The 16,608-nt window shown below is 33.7% G+C and overlaps 1 protein-coding gene across 1 annotated transcript; it reads left to right on the top strand.

Annotated features, from left to right (window-relative positions):
* Window positions 1-6,247: 6,247 nt before the first annotated feature.
* On the top strand, window positions 6,248-14,899 carry LOC130897530 (NADPH:adrenodoxin oxidoreductase, mitochondrial). The gene is made up of 4 exons (XM_057806439.1): window positions 6,248-7,018; window positions 7,072-7,228; window positions 7,283-7,498; window positions 9,056-14,899. The coding sequence occupies exons 1-4, from the start codon at window positions 6,834-6,836 to the stop codon at window positions 9,890-9,892; spliced, it is 1,395 nt and encodes a 464-aa protein (XP_057662422.1). The 5' UTR covers window positions 6,248-6,833; the 3' UTR covers window positions 9,893-14,899.
* Window positions 14,900-16,608: the final 1,709 nt, after the last annotated feature.

Genomic DNA, 16,608 nt, shown 5'->3' with positions numbered 1-16,608 from the left:
TGTCTGGAAGGAATATATTCAGAATCTATTTGACGATAATAGAAGGATAGATGTAAATAGTAACGAGAGGCCAACGGGCCCAAGAATAATAGAAGCTGAAGTGGAATTCGCTATTAAAAATCTAAAGAACGGAAAAGGTCTTGGACATGATAACATCTACTCGGAAACACTAAAATTAATAGATACTAAACACCTGTGCAAACATAATATACGAGTATGATAGCGGCAATATTCCCCTAGACTGACTAAAATCCACATTTGAAACTATTCAGAAGAAGCCCAGTGTCAAAACTTGTGAAGACTACAAACTGATAAGCTTGATAAACCACGCAGTTAAGGCTTTTTTGAAGATTATACACAAACGAATAATTAAAAAGTACGAAGAGGTTAGTGGTGAAACGCAGTTGTTTGGGTTTAAAAACGGGATAGGTACCAGGGAAGCACTATTCTGTATGCAGTTACTATTTCAAAAATGCTATGATCAAAGAAAAGACGTCTTCGTTTGCTTTATAGACTACCAAAAAGCGTTTGACTCCATTCGGCATGACTTACTGTTTGCACGCAGTGAAATAAAAAAAAACAGTAAAACAGTCACCGATTTTTTTAAAAAGAAACTAAAAACTAGCAGCGAAGATGAGTCAATGATCCAGGAAAATGCAACATTGAGCCAAGTATCCAACACCAACTTCAACGCTGATCAACAGAAATCTGTTGAACTTGCCGCCATAGCGTCAAAGTCAACGTCAACAAGTACTTATAATGATAACGATTCTGACGAAGTCTCGTGGCCTAATATTTGGAGTGCGGAAATGTGGTTAGAAAAGAAAAGACAGTTTCCTTGGTTACTTTCCGAATCCGGAATATTAGGTTGCTCTTTTTATAACAAAATACAGTACTTAGGGGTATCTGAAACCCATGGTGTAAATATTTCAAAGGAGTTCCACATCCGTTTCTTACTACGGTAAGAATAAAAAATTGCAGTTAACGTCATTAAGAAAAAAAATTTTTGAACACGAGAAAATAACAGCGCATATTAATTCAGAAAAAATGTAATAGATAATTTAAATAAGGCGTCTATTAAGAGCACGTCTTTAGTATTTAGAACTGCTTATTATTTAGCCAAACACGACCGACCATATTCGGATTATTATAATTTATTGCAATAGCAAGATTTTAATGGAACAATTTTGACACCTGGTTTACGCTCCAGCCAGATATACCTGCACAAATATAATTAATCACATATCCAAAAATATGAAATTAAGAATTTGTTCAGAAATTATTAAAACAAATAGAAAGATTTCAATTCTCATTGATGAATTTACAACATTAAGTAAAAAATTTACTCTAATTATATATTCAAAATTCAAAATAAATAAAATCGTCTGGAACTCTCTGTTAATGATGCTGTCGCGGAAGTAAATGGTATTAACCATTTTCACATATTTATTGATAGATTATACACCATTTATCATCAATCTCCTAAAAATCAACGCGAACTAAAATGATGCGCGGAAAATTTGGGAGAAGAAATTTAAAAAATTGGACGTGTTTTAGGAATAAGGTGGATGGCTAGTTAACCAGCCAGCCAGCCAGAGCTGTTAATGGAGTTTATTATGTTATCCAGATGGAAAAGCTCTTTTTCTTTGAATGCTGTCGCTTGTAACAACTTCTGAAGAAAAATTAAGTATTTTCAATCGTGGCATCGGCTTTTCAAATCAATGTTTTGCGTAATTCTTCACCTTTCATGTCAACTTTCAATAAGTACTGCTCCACTTCAAGTGAAGCTGCTCTTCCGTTCGAAATATTGAAGAGTTGCTTCTCATCAAGGTCTGAATCGAAAGGATTCACGAACTTGGAGAATCCATTGACAAATTTTCGAAGTTGTTCAGTATCTTTTTTTATACGATGATCTTCTAAATCAGCGGTTACGTCTTGACGTTTTCGTAAGCCAGTTGCCTCATAAGTGTATGAAATTATTGTTGATCTAATCTGATGATTCAAACACCATCGATGTCGAGCTGAAATTGAGTTGGTAAAATTAATTATCCCAACCAATCGTTTCGCAGCATCGGCGTTGATTGTTTGTTCGAGTGTGAGATCAACCGGTTGCCTGGAGAATGACTTTTCAGTGCGTTGTATGCCAAAGTATCCTGCTTTCAATTCTTCCATTATTTCAGGATTAAGCGCACCAACATTAACTAAGTTATTGTGATATTTAACCAACAAACGTGCGTAATTCGGTTGATTGAAAGCAAAAAAAAGATTTGTGATCTGTGGCATAATATATTTATACAACGAGAAGTCTCAGGTTCTGATACTGCGGCTTAGTGTCAAATAGTTATTAACAAAAAGAATGTACATCATATAGTTCTGCGCTGTTTTTCCAAAGTCGCCATTCACGCAAGCTTCCCGATATTTCATGTAAGATTCAATCAATTCTGAGATTTCACGATTGTCAATTAAATCTGAAAATGATGATAGACCGTCGCCAAAGTGCATGAGTTCCGAACGCAAATCATCTCCAATGTCTTTGTTTCTTTTGTTAAGAAAAGACTGAAAATTCATTATTTCTAAGCCAAGTGCCATTAAAGGATGTAATCTTGTGCACCTGTTGAAATGTTTACCATCTAAAATTGAATTGACCGATCCAGAAGCTAATAATTTAGTGTCTACAGCAATATTCATCAATCCACAGCCTGCAATAAATTTGCCAACAGCTTTGAAATATACAAACATTATGTGGAAAGCACCCAAATGAATGAATAGATTATCGTACGTAGGCTTTTCCGTTGCTTGTATTTGCATCGCAACTTTGGCAATTGCCAAATCGTAAGTGACACTCATACATGTTTCCCCTATTTCCTCTGCAATTTTTTGACTTTCTTTCATAGTTTGAACAACTATGTTTTTTCCAGTTGGTGAATCATTTATGGGTGTTAAATAACATATCTTTTGCTGTGTGGTATTAAAATCTTCTATAAACTTGAAATTAAATCCAACCCTCATGGGTGTTTTGGGAATCTCCAGCGCATGTGAAAGCATCCATAATACGTCAAATGTTTGAGCTAATTCTAATGTAGTTGGAGCTGATGGACATTCTTCATCAATATTCAAAATTAAAGTCTCAGGCATTTTAATTTTTTTATTGTAAGGTTCAATAATTGGAGTTATAACCTCAAGCGATCTTCTTCTCTTCCTACCACCTTTTGCCAAAGTCTCACATGGATTAGAATTCTCCGAAGCTTCATCTAGAATTAATGATAATTCTTCATCAAATACTGCTGCTTTTTCTTACAAAATACGGTCTACATTTTGGTAAATGATACCAACAGTATCATGAAGAGTATATTTACCGGACGAAGTACCAACAAATCTATCGAAATTATCGAAAGCAAGACCAGTATGTATAATCATTTCATTTTTACGATACCTTCCGGACATGTAGTTGATCGTTGGCTAGCAGCATAAGTTGTTTCTGTTTCCAACTCTTCAGCCACATGATAACTTGAACAGTGCCCATATCTGTTGATTATCTCAACGACTTTCCGACTACTCGTTAAACTCTTCAACGTTATAGCTAAAGTCAAATGCTTCTTCGTTTTTATTTTACCGTTTGTGACGTTAAAAATTGCATCTTCAGCCAATGAGCTACTAATTCTATCTGTCTGAATGTGTTTTCTCCGTTTACTACGGGTACCAGCTAGCAATGTTAAATAAAAGTCTTTCAATATTTGCGGATTTGAACACTCTCCCTTCAATACATCCGATGTACGTATATTTTCTGGCAATGGCGTTTTTTCTATATTAAGTATTTTTTGGCGTAAAATATTTGCACCACTCCAAACAATGTCTCACTCCTGTATCAACGAATATAAATATTCGTCAATCTCACGACCCTTAAGCCCTACAATTTTCTTGTGGTGCATTAAAGTCAATTCAAGTAAGTCCCCGTATTTTTTTTTCAATTTTTGCTCGAAAAAACTTATTCCTAAATTGCTATCAAACTCCTCTCCATTGTCAGCAGCTAATTTTTATCAATGAAAAAGCAAACTTCCTGAAAAGCTTTATCGCGATATTCTAATTTCTTATGAAACTCGGTTTTTGGTTTGTTTGTTGTCATACATACGTAAGGAATTTAGGTATACAACTCTACAAATACGGTGAGCTTTTACATATACTGAGCTTTGTAATTGTTTATATACTATTGTATCCTCCAGGAATTCTTTATATGGTTGAAGAGTATTGATCAGAGCATCTTTTTCAATAGAGTATAATGGCACGTGCTTGCCTTTTACTTTCCGACGAGCTTTGGTGCAAAAAATACAAACATCAGTATTTTCTGATGCATCAGGGCAGCAGTTGCAGGTTCTGGATTCGGGCCGAGATCACCTTGACTTTCAGGCTGAGGTCCATTGTCTGTGTGACTAACACTCTCTTGAATTTGAGGTTCTGTCTGCACGATTTCAATATTTTCAAAAACTTGATCACTTCTTGGAAGATTATCTGAAAATAAAGCACTGTCTTCAAGTTCAGGTGTCGTCTGTACAATTTTAATATTTTCAGCAACTTGATGAATTGTTGGAGGATTATCTGAAAAAAAAAACTGTCCCAAGTTCAGGAACCGTCTGTACAATGTCCTCGTTTTCGACGACTTGATCACTTCTTGGAGGAATATCTAGAAAAATCAATATAAATTGAAAGTTGTTTCAATTATTCATGCAAACTCGAGATCTATGTTATTAGTAATAAAAGTACATATATAATTTGATGACTGAAAATGACTTATAAAAAATACCTGATGTAGAAGGAGATTCCAAAGAAATTGCTGACAAATTCTGCTTATATTGTTTATTTTAAACTTGTAAAATTCGCGTAGCATTGCCGATGATAACCTTCTTTATTAAAAGACAATTCTGATGGTAAAATCACATCACAGTATTTTAATTTGTATTCTTGACGAGTTTTTAATGTAATTCGACATTTATTTAATGTACTCTCAGTGAATGGATTAATTTTTCCACCATCTTTTTGTTTACATATCACACACGACACACATTTCATTTTTGCGAACAAAATTTGATTCAGAAACCTACTAAAAATAGAATATAACGAATTATATATTTTATTATTAATAATTTTTCAAATTTAGGAATGAATTAAAAGAAATCTTTATAACATGTGCTCACAACAACGCAGGTTAACTGAAAATAGGGACCATAGATAAAGGATAGTGGGAGCCAATGGGAGCATAGAGAAAGACCGCAGCAACGGTGATGATCGGCGCTCACTCACATATATCGCCATGCGCAGCCACTCTTTCTATTATAAATAAGATTTCTTTTGATGTTTGTAGACAATTAAACCCCGGATAAAGTGTCTGGCTTTTTGTAGATAATTTTTTTTATATTTAATTAAGACGCTATCAACATTGCAGCGTCACTTCAAATGGTATTTTAAAAAAATCAACTTTGGAATGGATTTATTAAATATAAACCCTCTCAAAAGTGTCTGCCTAAATAGATGTATTTTTAAAATTACCTAAACTTTCAATTACTGGTTGTTGGCTGATGAATCAAGCAATTTTTTTGGGTCACATTTTTTTACACCTTTTTAGGATGCGCACTACCTGGTGTCCCAAGGTGGGTCAAGCCAACACAGGTATATCTGCTTTTCAATCCAATACATTTTAAATGAAAAAATTTCAAGGTGCATCAAACACTTCATGAAATGTGCGTTACTAGCTCTTGGACTATAAATAATGAATTAAAGGGTTTTCCAATAAGAGGTGTTATTTTGAACAGCCCGCTATTTTGGTAAATGTCACTTTTGAAGCTGTCATTTTTTGACATTTGACAAGTAGAAACTACGCCATTGATGAAAATGGAACGATACACGCTTCAAAACGCATTGAAATTATTAAAATTCACTATAAAAATGGTGAAAGTTTGGCAGAGACGGTTTCATCATCATTTCATCGAAAAATCATCTTAACTGATGAGGCCCATTTCCACCTTCGTGGTTACGTCAATAGACAAAATTGTCGATTCTGTGGCTCGGAAAACCCAAGAGTTATTGTTGAAAATCCTCTCCATCCTCAACGCGTGACTGTTTGGTGCGGTTTATGGTCTGGCGGTGTCATTGGACCTTACTTTTTCGAAAATGAGGCTGGAACAACAGTTACGGTGACTGGATTGCGCTATCGAGAGATGATTAATGATTTTTTATGGCCGGAATCGGATGGTATTGATTTGGACAACGTTTACTTTCAACAAAACGGCGCTACGTGCCACACAAGCAAACGAAACCATCGATCTTTTACGGGAAAAATTTCCGGACCGTGTTATCTCTCGAAGAGGTGATCACAATTGGCCACCGAGATCTTGTGATTTAACACCTTGCGACTTTTTTCTTTGCGGCCACGTGAAAGATAAGGTCTACGCCAACAGTCCAGTATCGATTCAAGACCTCAAAGATGGAATTCGTGAGGCTATCGAGGACATAGAGCAGCCGCTTTGCAATTTGGTTACGGAAAATTTTTTGAAAACTTTTCATTGAAAAGGATATGGTCCTGTAAGCGCAGTCGTGGCGGCCATTTGGCTGATGTTGTGTTCTATTATTAACGACATACCTTCCTCTTTATAATGAAATAAACATCTATCATTTATCTCAAAAAATGGCATTTTTATTTGAATATCAAAATAACACCTCTTATTGGAAAACCCCTTACTTGTAAGTCTTCTCTAACAGTACTCCCTGTATATCCTTTCCTAATATATAATTCCACGGAGTTTATTTCTAAATTTAGTTGACTAGCATACGTTAACCTCAAAATGACGCTACGACCCAATTATTTCTTAAACAAATTTTTTACAACTAACGCTCAAATAATACCAAAAATTTGTATTGTTGGAGCTGGAACAGCTGGTTTTTATGCAGCACAACAATTAATTAAAAAATTGAAGACTCCCCAAATAGATATTATTGAAAAATTGCCAGTGCCTTTTGGTTTGGTAAGGTAAATTGGATGGGAATGTTATTTATGCAACGCAATTAGTAGTAAGTTTTTAGATTTGGTGTTGCACCCGACCACCCTGAAGTTAAAAACGTAGTTAATACTTTTACGAAGGTAGCAGAAAATCCTTGTGTAAGATTCCTAGGAAATGTGAAACTTGGAACAGATGTTACCTTAAAACAACTTCGAGATGCATATCATGTCGTTTTATTAGTAAGTGTAAAAATATTTGGTAATTTCCATATTTTTTATTATTTTGTATTTTAGACATACGGAGCAAATGAAAGTAAGAAGCTAGATATTCCAGGTGAAAATTTGAAAAATGTAATTGAAGCAAGAAGAATTGTAGGATGGTACAATGGTACGCCATGGGATAAAGATCTAGATATTGATTTAAGTGGTGAAACTGCTACTATTTTTGGACAGGGTAACGTTGCAATAGATGTTGCTAGGATTTTATTATCAGATGTAGATGAATTAAAGGTGAGGCTTAGAATGATTTATGGTATATATCATCCTTGAATTGCAAAAAGATACCAAGTAACATTTTTGTCTTAACGGGGGCAAGTACAAAAATTTGGTAGATTAAATGTCCTCTACAACATGTGGAAATGCGATAGATGCATACTGAATATTCAAGAAAATAACTTGGGTGTCAATGTATACAGATTTTGTATGTAATGAGCTAAAAGGAGTTAAGAAAGTACTTCTCCCTTATTTGCTGTTTTTTATTAAAAATATTGCAAAAAGGAGTCAAAAACCCACTTACGCCCTTTTTGAAAGAAAGGTGCAATTGAAATTTCGTCATGTATAAGCAAGTCCACTTGCATAGCCCCAAAATGCTGTGTGTGGCTTAATAAAAATGACCGCCTCTCCCAGGAGAAGCTAGATAAAAAAATTATTTTGATAGCCTAATTATAAGGGTAATATGTATCATATATAAAAATTGTCTAAATAAAAAATGGTTTAGCAACCCTCATTGCATCACTTCAGATGGATTGAGTTGGGGTTGGAGCAAATCAACAAATAAGTTAAAGAAGAGAGTCAAGCAGAAATTATTCTATACTGTGACAAATGTCCAAGGCAGAATAAAAATAGATGCCATACTTATATGGGTGCAGATATTATTCAAAGTACTACAGGAACATTTATCAAAAATCGGTCCTTAATGGCACCATCATTATGTCCAATAGTTATATCTTTCGTAAGAAGTATACCTAATTAATCCACTGATTGTGGTAAAATTGGAATACATTGATTTTTACGATTTGGGATCTATTTACAACATACTGTTTCTAAACGAATTTATCAGCCGACAAAATTTTATGGTTAAATATAAGGGAAATTAAATTCACAGGGGAGTCAAAAAATTGATTCCTGGTACACAAACCATGACAAAATCCTCAAAAAGTAGCTAGTTATCCAGAGGAAATTATCCACACCCAAATCCTCCAGCATACAACTCTTGGCAGTGAATATCTGACGCTAAACACAAAGATCTAGTAGAACTTTGTAACAAAATGATGATTCCACCTTAATATCACAAGGAATATTTGGAACTATTCCACTACTCCATATGATAAATCGATTGCATGATACAAATGTGGAAGAAAATGTTATCGGGCAAGAAGAAAGTGAATTAACTTAATTTGTAAAAAAATATCAGTTTTTGAATTTAATGTTTTAATTAGAAGAATTTTTTTCATTTTGATTTTTTATTTTTTCTTCAACTTTCTCTTTTATAATTTGGAAAACATGATATGACACCTATCAAAAAGATAGGTAATCTTCAAAGAAGATTACATTTTATCATCAATTGAATTTTTTGTTTAAAAATTCAACATAATCCCAAGAAAACTCTTCCTTATGTACATCAAAGCTGGACCATTTTAATAATTATCAAAAAATTACAGTATTATTTAATGGAAGAGTAAATGTTGACATTTTTTGGCTCTTCTCAACTTGTGACAAATTGTTAATTAGCACGTTTTTGCAATTCAGGGATGATCTAGTGCAATTGTTAATAATCTCATATTACAGAAAACTGATATCACCGAGTATGCCTTAGAAGCCTTATCAAAATCAAAAATAAAAACCGTGTACTTCATAGGACGGCGGGGTCCCTTACAAGCTGCCTTTACCATAAAAGAACTGAGAGAAATGCTGAAACTTCCGTCATGCTCTACAATATGGAGACCAGAAGATTTCGTCGGTATCTCGGAACATCTTGCCAATTTGTCCAGGCAAAAGAAACGAATAACTGAACTTATGTTGAAATCTTTGGAGGAAAATAATACACAAGCAAATAAGGAATTTAAGCCGATCTTTTTCAGGTCACCATTAGAGCTTGTGGGTACAGACAAAGTTGAAAAAGTTATTTTGGGAATCAATAAACTTGAAGGGGAGGATATTTTAAAACAGAAAGCAGTATTGTTAGACAAGACAGAAGAATTAAATGCAGATTTAGCAATTCCCAGTATAGGCTATAGGTCTATGCAGGTTGAAAGTAGTATTCCCTTTGATTTTAAAAGAGGTGTGGTTCAGAACAACAAATCACGAGTTGATAAAGGATTATATGTTTCTGGATGGCTTGGCACAGGTCCCATTGGAGTCATATTAAGCACAATGGGCAACGCTTTTGAAGTAGCCGATACTATTGTAAATGATATAAATAGCGAAAATTTAGTAGATAAGCCTAAAGGTGGTTACGAAGACATCACGAATACATTGATTGAAAAAAATATTCAAGTTATCAGTTGGCAACATTGGGAGAAAATTGATAAGTATGAACAGGATAAAGGTGTAAAACTTGGAAAGCCTAGAGAAAAAGTTGTCGATATTGATAAGATGTTGAGAATAGCAGATTCTTCATTATAGCACAAAAAAATGTGAATATGAAGAGAAAAAAGTGCTGCAGTATTTCAAATGCGTTTATATACATGTAGTAGAAGATATATATTTTTTAATAGGAAATTTTACAGTACCAGGTTTATTTATAGTGCTAGAGATCAGCATTTATTTAATTTTTAGCTCAATTTTATATTTTTGTTATTATTTTTTCACTATATATTAAATTCAATAGGATTGTTAGTAACCAACTTAACCCATGAGAGCCCAAATAATTTTATTTCGTTTTTGTCAACTTTAACAAGTTTTTTTTTACCAACATGTTACTAAACTAATACAAAAAGTACATTTTTTTTCTATATGAACATTATTTTTTTAAAAATCATGTGTTGCCAAATATGTATGCAATGAAGTGGAATTAGTAACGAAAAAGAGATACTATTATCGGCGTACAGATGCTGTAGCAATGGAAATAATCTTGATTGAATTTAATAATATATAAGGGGAGGAGTGGGTATTTTGCCCACTTAAGAAAAATTATTGATATCTGCAACTTTAAAGCCGGGAGTAAACTTTTTTAAGAGTCTCTAGGCATGAGCATTAGGGTGTCCGTTATTTTCCAGATTGGGTTTTGTTCTACAAACGCCCCTCAAATTATTAGGTTATAATTAAAAAAATATCAGACTCAAACCAACCCTTTATATTCACATTAACCCGTGCCTAATTCATAACCATCTAAATTACATAGGATTTTTATACTTTTTACAGTTAATTTTTTTCCACTGAATGTTACTATATGGTAACCAGGTTCTGATGATGAGAAAGATGCAACGACGCAACCCCATCGAGTTTGGGCTCGTTTGATTAGTCTTAACGAGTATTTTGATACTAGATGGTAACCAGAGTCTGATGATGAGAAAGATGGCCATAGGAACTCAACAATTAAATGAACGACGCAACCCCATCGAGTTTGGGCTCGTTTGATTCGTCTTAACGAGTATTTTGATACTAGATGGTAACCAGAGTCTAATGATGAGAAAGATGGCCATAGGAACTCCGTAATTAAATGAACAAGGCAATAAAGTATTATTTATTGTTGAGCGGATTACGTCGCCTATCAGAGTTATACCCACCATATAGAGGGTTATATCGGTAATAAAGTTTTGGCTGCTAATAAAACATTACAAAATTTTCATCAAAAACTAATTGCACTTATTTTAAAAAATAACAAAACTTGAATAATTATTAAACCACCAGAATATTTTTAGGCATAAAATACCACTAAAAATTATTACTCTAGAGACTGCATAAAAGATATCAAGTCAATTTATACAAATATAATTTTTCTACGACCGTGCGTTTTAACCCACTTTCCCGCACGCATTTTAGTTTTGAAAGTGTCCCACGCTAGTGCGGGAGAGTAAAATTATGCAAATTTTGACTTTATTAGATAGTTTTTTACTTCGGAGATTATAACTATTGTTACTACAGGTAAATAAATATTTACGAAATAGTCCATCAAATAAAATTTAAACCTTTTCTAATTTTTTGAAAATATAAAATAATACAGATATTTTTTGTATAACCATGTACATTCTTCAAAGGAGTGTCACAAAACAACTATCAAACCACCCGGGTTTGATATCAGTTACTATGACAACCCAGGTGTGTAATTATTACTAAAACGTTTTGGAAGTGACTGAATAAGTACAATCTTCTTCTAAATTAAACCACGTTAAACCGAATTCGATACAATAATATTAATGGATTCATCCGACGAAGAACTTCCCGAAGCCATTTTGAAGGCTGCAAATGAAGCTAATTCCGAGCTGTTACTTGCCAAATCCAGACTAAGGTATGAGAAGCAATACGACCATTTTGTTACATGGTGTAAGGAGAAAGGGGTCAAAGCTTATAAGGAAGAGGTATTTCTGGCATATTTTTCAGACCTAAGTAAGGTTTTGAAATCTAATACATTATGGTCCCACTATTCGATGGTAAAAAGTTTAGTAAAAATAAAACAAAATTTGGATATAGGAAACTTCCATAAGCTAACGTCGTTACTTAAACAAAAAAATATTGGTTTTCGAGCACAGAAAGCGCAAGTTTTTACCAAAGAAGATATATCCAGGGTTATGCTAGCTCCCGATGAGGTATACCTGATGAAAGTGAGTACTAGTGAGCACTAGCTGGAGCTCTCCGCAGATCCTAGCTTGTACATATCACTGTCGACGACATTCAAGATAAAGGCATAATTGTTGTGAAAATTTCTGATTCCAAAAATCATTCGACAAGATCATTTGTTTTATCTGAAGAAATAAATGATGGAACATATTTGACGCTGTACAGAAAGTACGCAGATTTACGATTTTCACAACCAAATACTTAAAATCTTTCACTCTTTGGAATTGGTATCGTCCTAGATTCTCATTATTTTTCATTCTCTTGGGTACCAACATGTACTTAAATTTTTTAATATTAACCTCCAACTTCTCTAGGTTTTTCTTATCTATTGCCAGAAGTGTCAGGTCACCATTATATTATACTATCTGCGTACGTTTTTCCTACCTCTATTTCATCTATTACTCTTATTGAGATATTGAATAGAGTCGTTAAAAAAGCTTTTCCTGTACCTAACATCTTTTCTTATTGGATTTACCTTTGTTAGCCCATCCTCCATCAACATTTTGATTGTTCATCATTGACCGACAAAAACTTGAAGCAACGAAATAGAGGAGGACATAAGAAAATATAGAAAACTGGTGAGCAAAATGCCGGAACCGAAAAGAATGGAAAATAATAACAAAAGCAGCCAAAACAAACGACAAACTTAAAATAGAAAATGAGGAGTAATCCACCTCAAAGGCTTGATGATGATGATGGGCTGAAAATGATAGATATTTATTGACAATCAATACGCCTTCAATTTTACAAAAAAATTTATTTTTCGTGATTAAAAGCTTGACTGCTTGAAGATTCGGTTTTTATTTTCTTTTGGAGGGGTTCGGACTGTTCATTTTTCTTTTTAATGCTTTATTTTCATCAGAAGGAGCGTCAAACAAATTAACCACTAGCTTTTGGGCTCTTGAATTTATGAATTTTTTTCTTTGAACCCTTTTTGCTTTAATCTTAGGAGTGGACAACATTTCTGTAAAAGATGTGTTTAGCTTCGATTTGGCGTCTTCAAAGGTAATAGTTGGTAAAGATTCCATAACTTCGTCGTCTGATATGATTATGTCAAGAACCGAGAATCTGAAGAGCATCGCCTTCAGAGCTAACATCTTGGTCATTGGAAGAATGTTTAGAAGGTTGTTTTGATCCTTTTAGCTGAAGATTGAGTAATTGGTTCTGCAGAAGAACTTTGTTCACTTTTTGCAGTTTTTTTCTGATTTGAGAAAATGGTTGTGCCCTGTTCATTTTCATCATTTGGATTTTCAAGCTCTGTTAGGCGTGAAAGTATATTCCCGTAGCTTTGAACACTGACATAATATTTCCAGGTGTTATTGTCTTAGCCCATACTAAGAAAATATTTTCCCAGACTGTACGTCTTATCGAGCGTTAAGGATTGTTCATCCAATAACGAAGAACCTCTTCGTCCCAAAAAGATTCAAGCTGTAGCTCATGAGTAGTGTTACTTGGCAAAAAAAACAAAGTAATGTCTTACTTTTCAGCAGCTTTAACAATGTTTATTGTAACAATTTTTATCTCCTACTCAAAACTGTTCAAAATGTTCGATCCACTTCACAAAAACGTCGTTTGTCATACTTCCTATGGGTGTCATAACGACCTTGGTTCCGGGAGGAAGATTTTCTTCCCATTCTGGTTTCAGCCACTGACCCTTGAATAATATCATCGGTGGTATGTACTGACCACTGATCATTGGCACATGACACGATTGTCACATTTTCAGCATGCTCAGGTGCTACTATATGCATTCACTTGATCCCTTTCTGGGCAAAAATTTCCTGTTGGTGGTTCAGTGTCAAACAGCAGCCGATATTGTAAATGTTCTGAGGTTTACCAGCAACATCCAATTCCTCCATGACTACCTTCAATTTGTCAAAGAAATCGGTGACAATCATTTTATTAAGTTTACTTGCTCTTGTGGGATTCAAATTTTGTGTTTTACGCCCAGCTAAATCAGGGTGGCGACCCAGAAAAAGTCTCAACTACTTACGTCCAGCTTTTTGTTTCTTCGTGTTAAAAGTATGAGGAATATTATTTTTCTCGCAGTAAGAAAACACACATTATTTTGCTTGTAATAGGAATTCCAACATCAGCCAACCCAAAAGATTCTTGAGCAAAGTTCAGTTTCTTAATCAGATGATAAAATCGGATTTCTACCTAATTTTTTAGTGGATATACCTGTCGCAAATGGTTTCATAAGGTCCTCCTTGGTATCCGAAATTCCTTGAAGCCTGATTGACAGACATTTTATTTCCAACAGCATTCAAAACCTGCTCCATTCATTCTTCATTCCATTCAGCTCGCTTTTTCTTAATTGCATTTGATTCCATCTCGTCTCAAACATATGAACAAATATCGTTAGTTCAATGCAACTAAACATACTAATAGGCTTATATTTATAAATTATGTGAGAGTCTACGGAATCATAAAGCTTAAAGCACAGCATAAAGGTTAAAACATGTATTAAACCACTTCCCTAATAAGGCTAGCTGCTGGCCTTATTGGGGCACCCCTGTTTACCAATAGAATTTGATACAGTTACTCCTATATACTTCAGTTTTTTTCAAAAACGTTTACCGTGATCTTATAATACAGTTTATCTCCAGTGTTGTTCATATGCAATGTGACTAACAGTGGTACGTCTAGCGTAGGAACTTGAAACTACAAGGACATCAAAATCACCGATAACCCACTGCTATTCTGCTACTTCTGCAAAAGTACCTGTACCATAAACTTTACATGTCTTTAATTGATTTTGCTTTTGTATGTATTTCCGAAATTATATTTTTATTATTTCTAGGACTCTTAACATTTACAATACTACTGTTATTAATAAAATATTTTGTAATTTATTGTCTATTTATCATCTACATTTACCTACATACACCGTATTATTTATGTGTATGTTAAAATATTGCTAATAACTTGTAGCTATATACAGGGTGTTCCGCATAAGAAACGACACAGATCAAAGCCATATGTTGGAGTTTAAAATATCACGACTGGAGACAATTTACCTCAATTCTAACTTGTATCTCTGAGGAGTTATAAGGACTTAAAGCTGCACCCAAAATTTCGAAAAAAATTTCTTCGCAATCCTTCAACTTAAAATCATCACTATATGGGTGATTCCGTTCTAACTGTGATATTCAATGTCCTGTATTGTTTTTTTGTACTAGTCATTAATTAATAATCAATTAATAAAAATTTTGTGTTAATTGAATAATTCTTAAGATATTTAAACATTATTTTTATACAATATAACTTGCCACTTAAAGAAAACTTATACTACATCACTTGAATGTCAGTACCGTGTCATGTCCATTCCTAGAATTTACCGATAAATTATTAATTTTTTTTGTCGTAACAAATGATTTAAACTAATTACCTTATAAATTCTAATGTTTATGATCAAACTGAGGAAAATTGATGCACTTGTTGTTTAATATCTTAAGTTACCATGTCAGTACCGTGTCATGTCCATTCCTAGAATTTACCGATAAATTATTAATTTTTTTTGTCGTAACAAATGATTTAAACTAATTACCTTATAAATTCTAATGTTTATGATCAAACTGAGGAAAATTGATGCACTTGTTGTTTAATATCTTAAGTTACCATGTCAGTACCGTGGATAAATGAGTCAGTACCGTGGAACTCAAAATCCGACATTTGTGTCTTGCTCGTGATACTTTGAAGTTGTAGTAAATTCCTCTTAGAGTTTTATTTTTACAGTAAAATAGATGAATAATATGCATAAAAAAGTTAGAAAAGTTAAATTTTAAAATCTTGAAATTTTGAATACAAAAAATCACAGTTAGAACGGAATCACCCATATGAGACTGTTGAGAGCTTTAAGTAATGGTGAGTAGAAAGCAATCGAACCATTCTGGGCGATTAATTAGTGGTGACCTAACCTTAAAATTTGACAAAAGTCTTTTATTTCTCACTTGATTTAGAAAATTTTATTTCCACACCATGAATAATTTTATTCTAATTTTTCACAAAACTTTGTTATTCTCAAGGAAAAATCGAATAACCAAAGTCATGTTTTCAATATTGTTATAGCTGGTATAGCTATAAATTCGTACATGAAATTTGACAATTTGTAATTCAGTTCTTGTATTAATTAAATTGTCATTAATTTTTTAGACACAAAATTATTATTCGCCGATTAATTAACTGGGTGTTTGGGAGCCTGAAAAATCGGTAAAACCGGAGATACGACGGAAATTTTCTAAAAAAACTGGCAATTTCGAGTGAGCCAACCAGACATAGCAAGTTGGTGTTGGTATAGCTCAAAAATATTCGGACTGATCTCGAAAATCGCATCTTCCAAACGAAAAAACATGTTGAACCTCCCTCGTAACTGTACTCTTACATATCTATGCTAATGCCCCTTAGTATTCAAATTAACTGAAGCAATAAGTTTCTTTTTAACCCCCATAAGACTGGCAATGATAGAGAACAATCCGTGCAACTAATGTCTGAAGCATTTGACATTTTGCTGATTGCAAACAGATGCAACGCCACTACATTGGAAACAGCAGACAGGGCTT

The sequence above is a fragment of the Diorhabda carinulata genome, chromosome 8 (assembly GCF_026250575.1).
Source record: "Diorhabda carinulata isolate Delta chromosome 8, icDioCari1.1, whole genome shotgun sequence".
Classification (NCBI taxonomy): domain Eukaryota; kingdom Metazoa; phylum Arthropoda; class Insecta; order Coleoptera; family Chrysomelidae; genus Diorhabda; species Diorhabda carinulata.
This window is presented reverse-complemented; position numbering and strand designations above follow the sequence as displayed.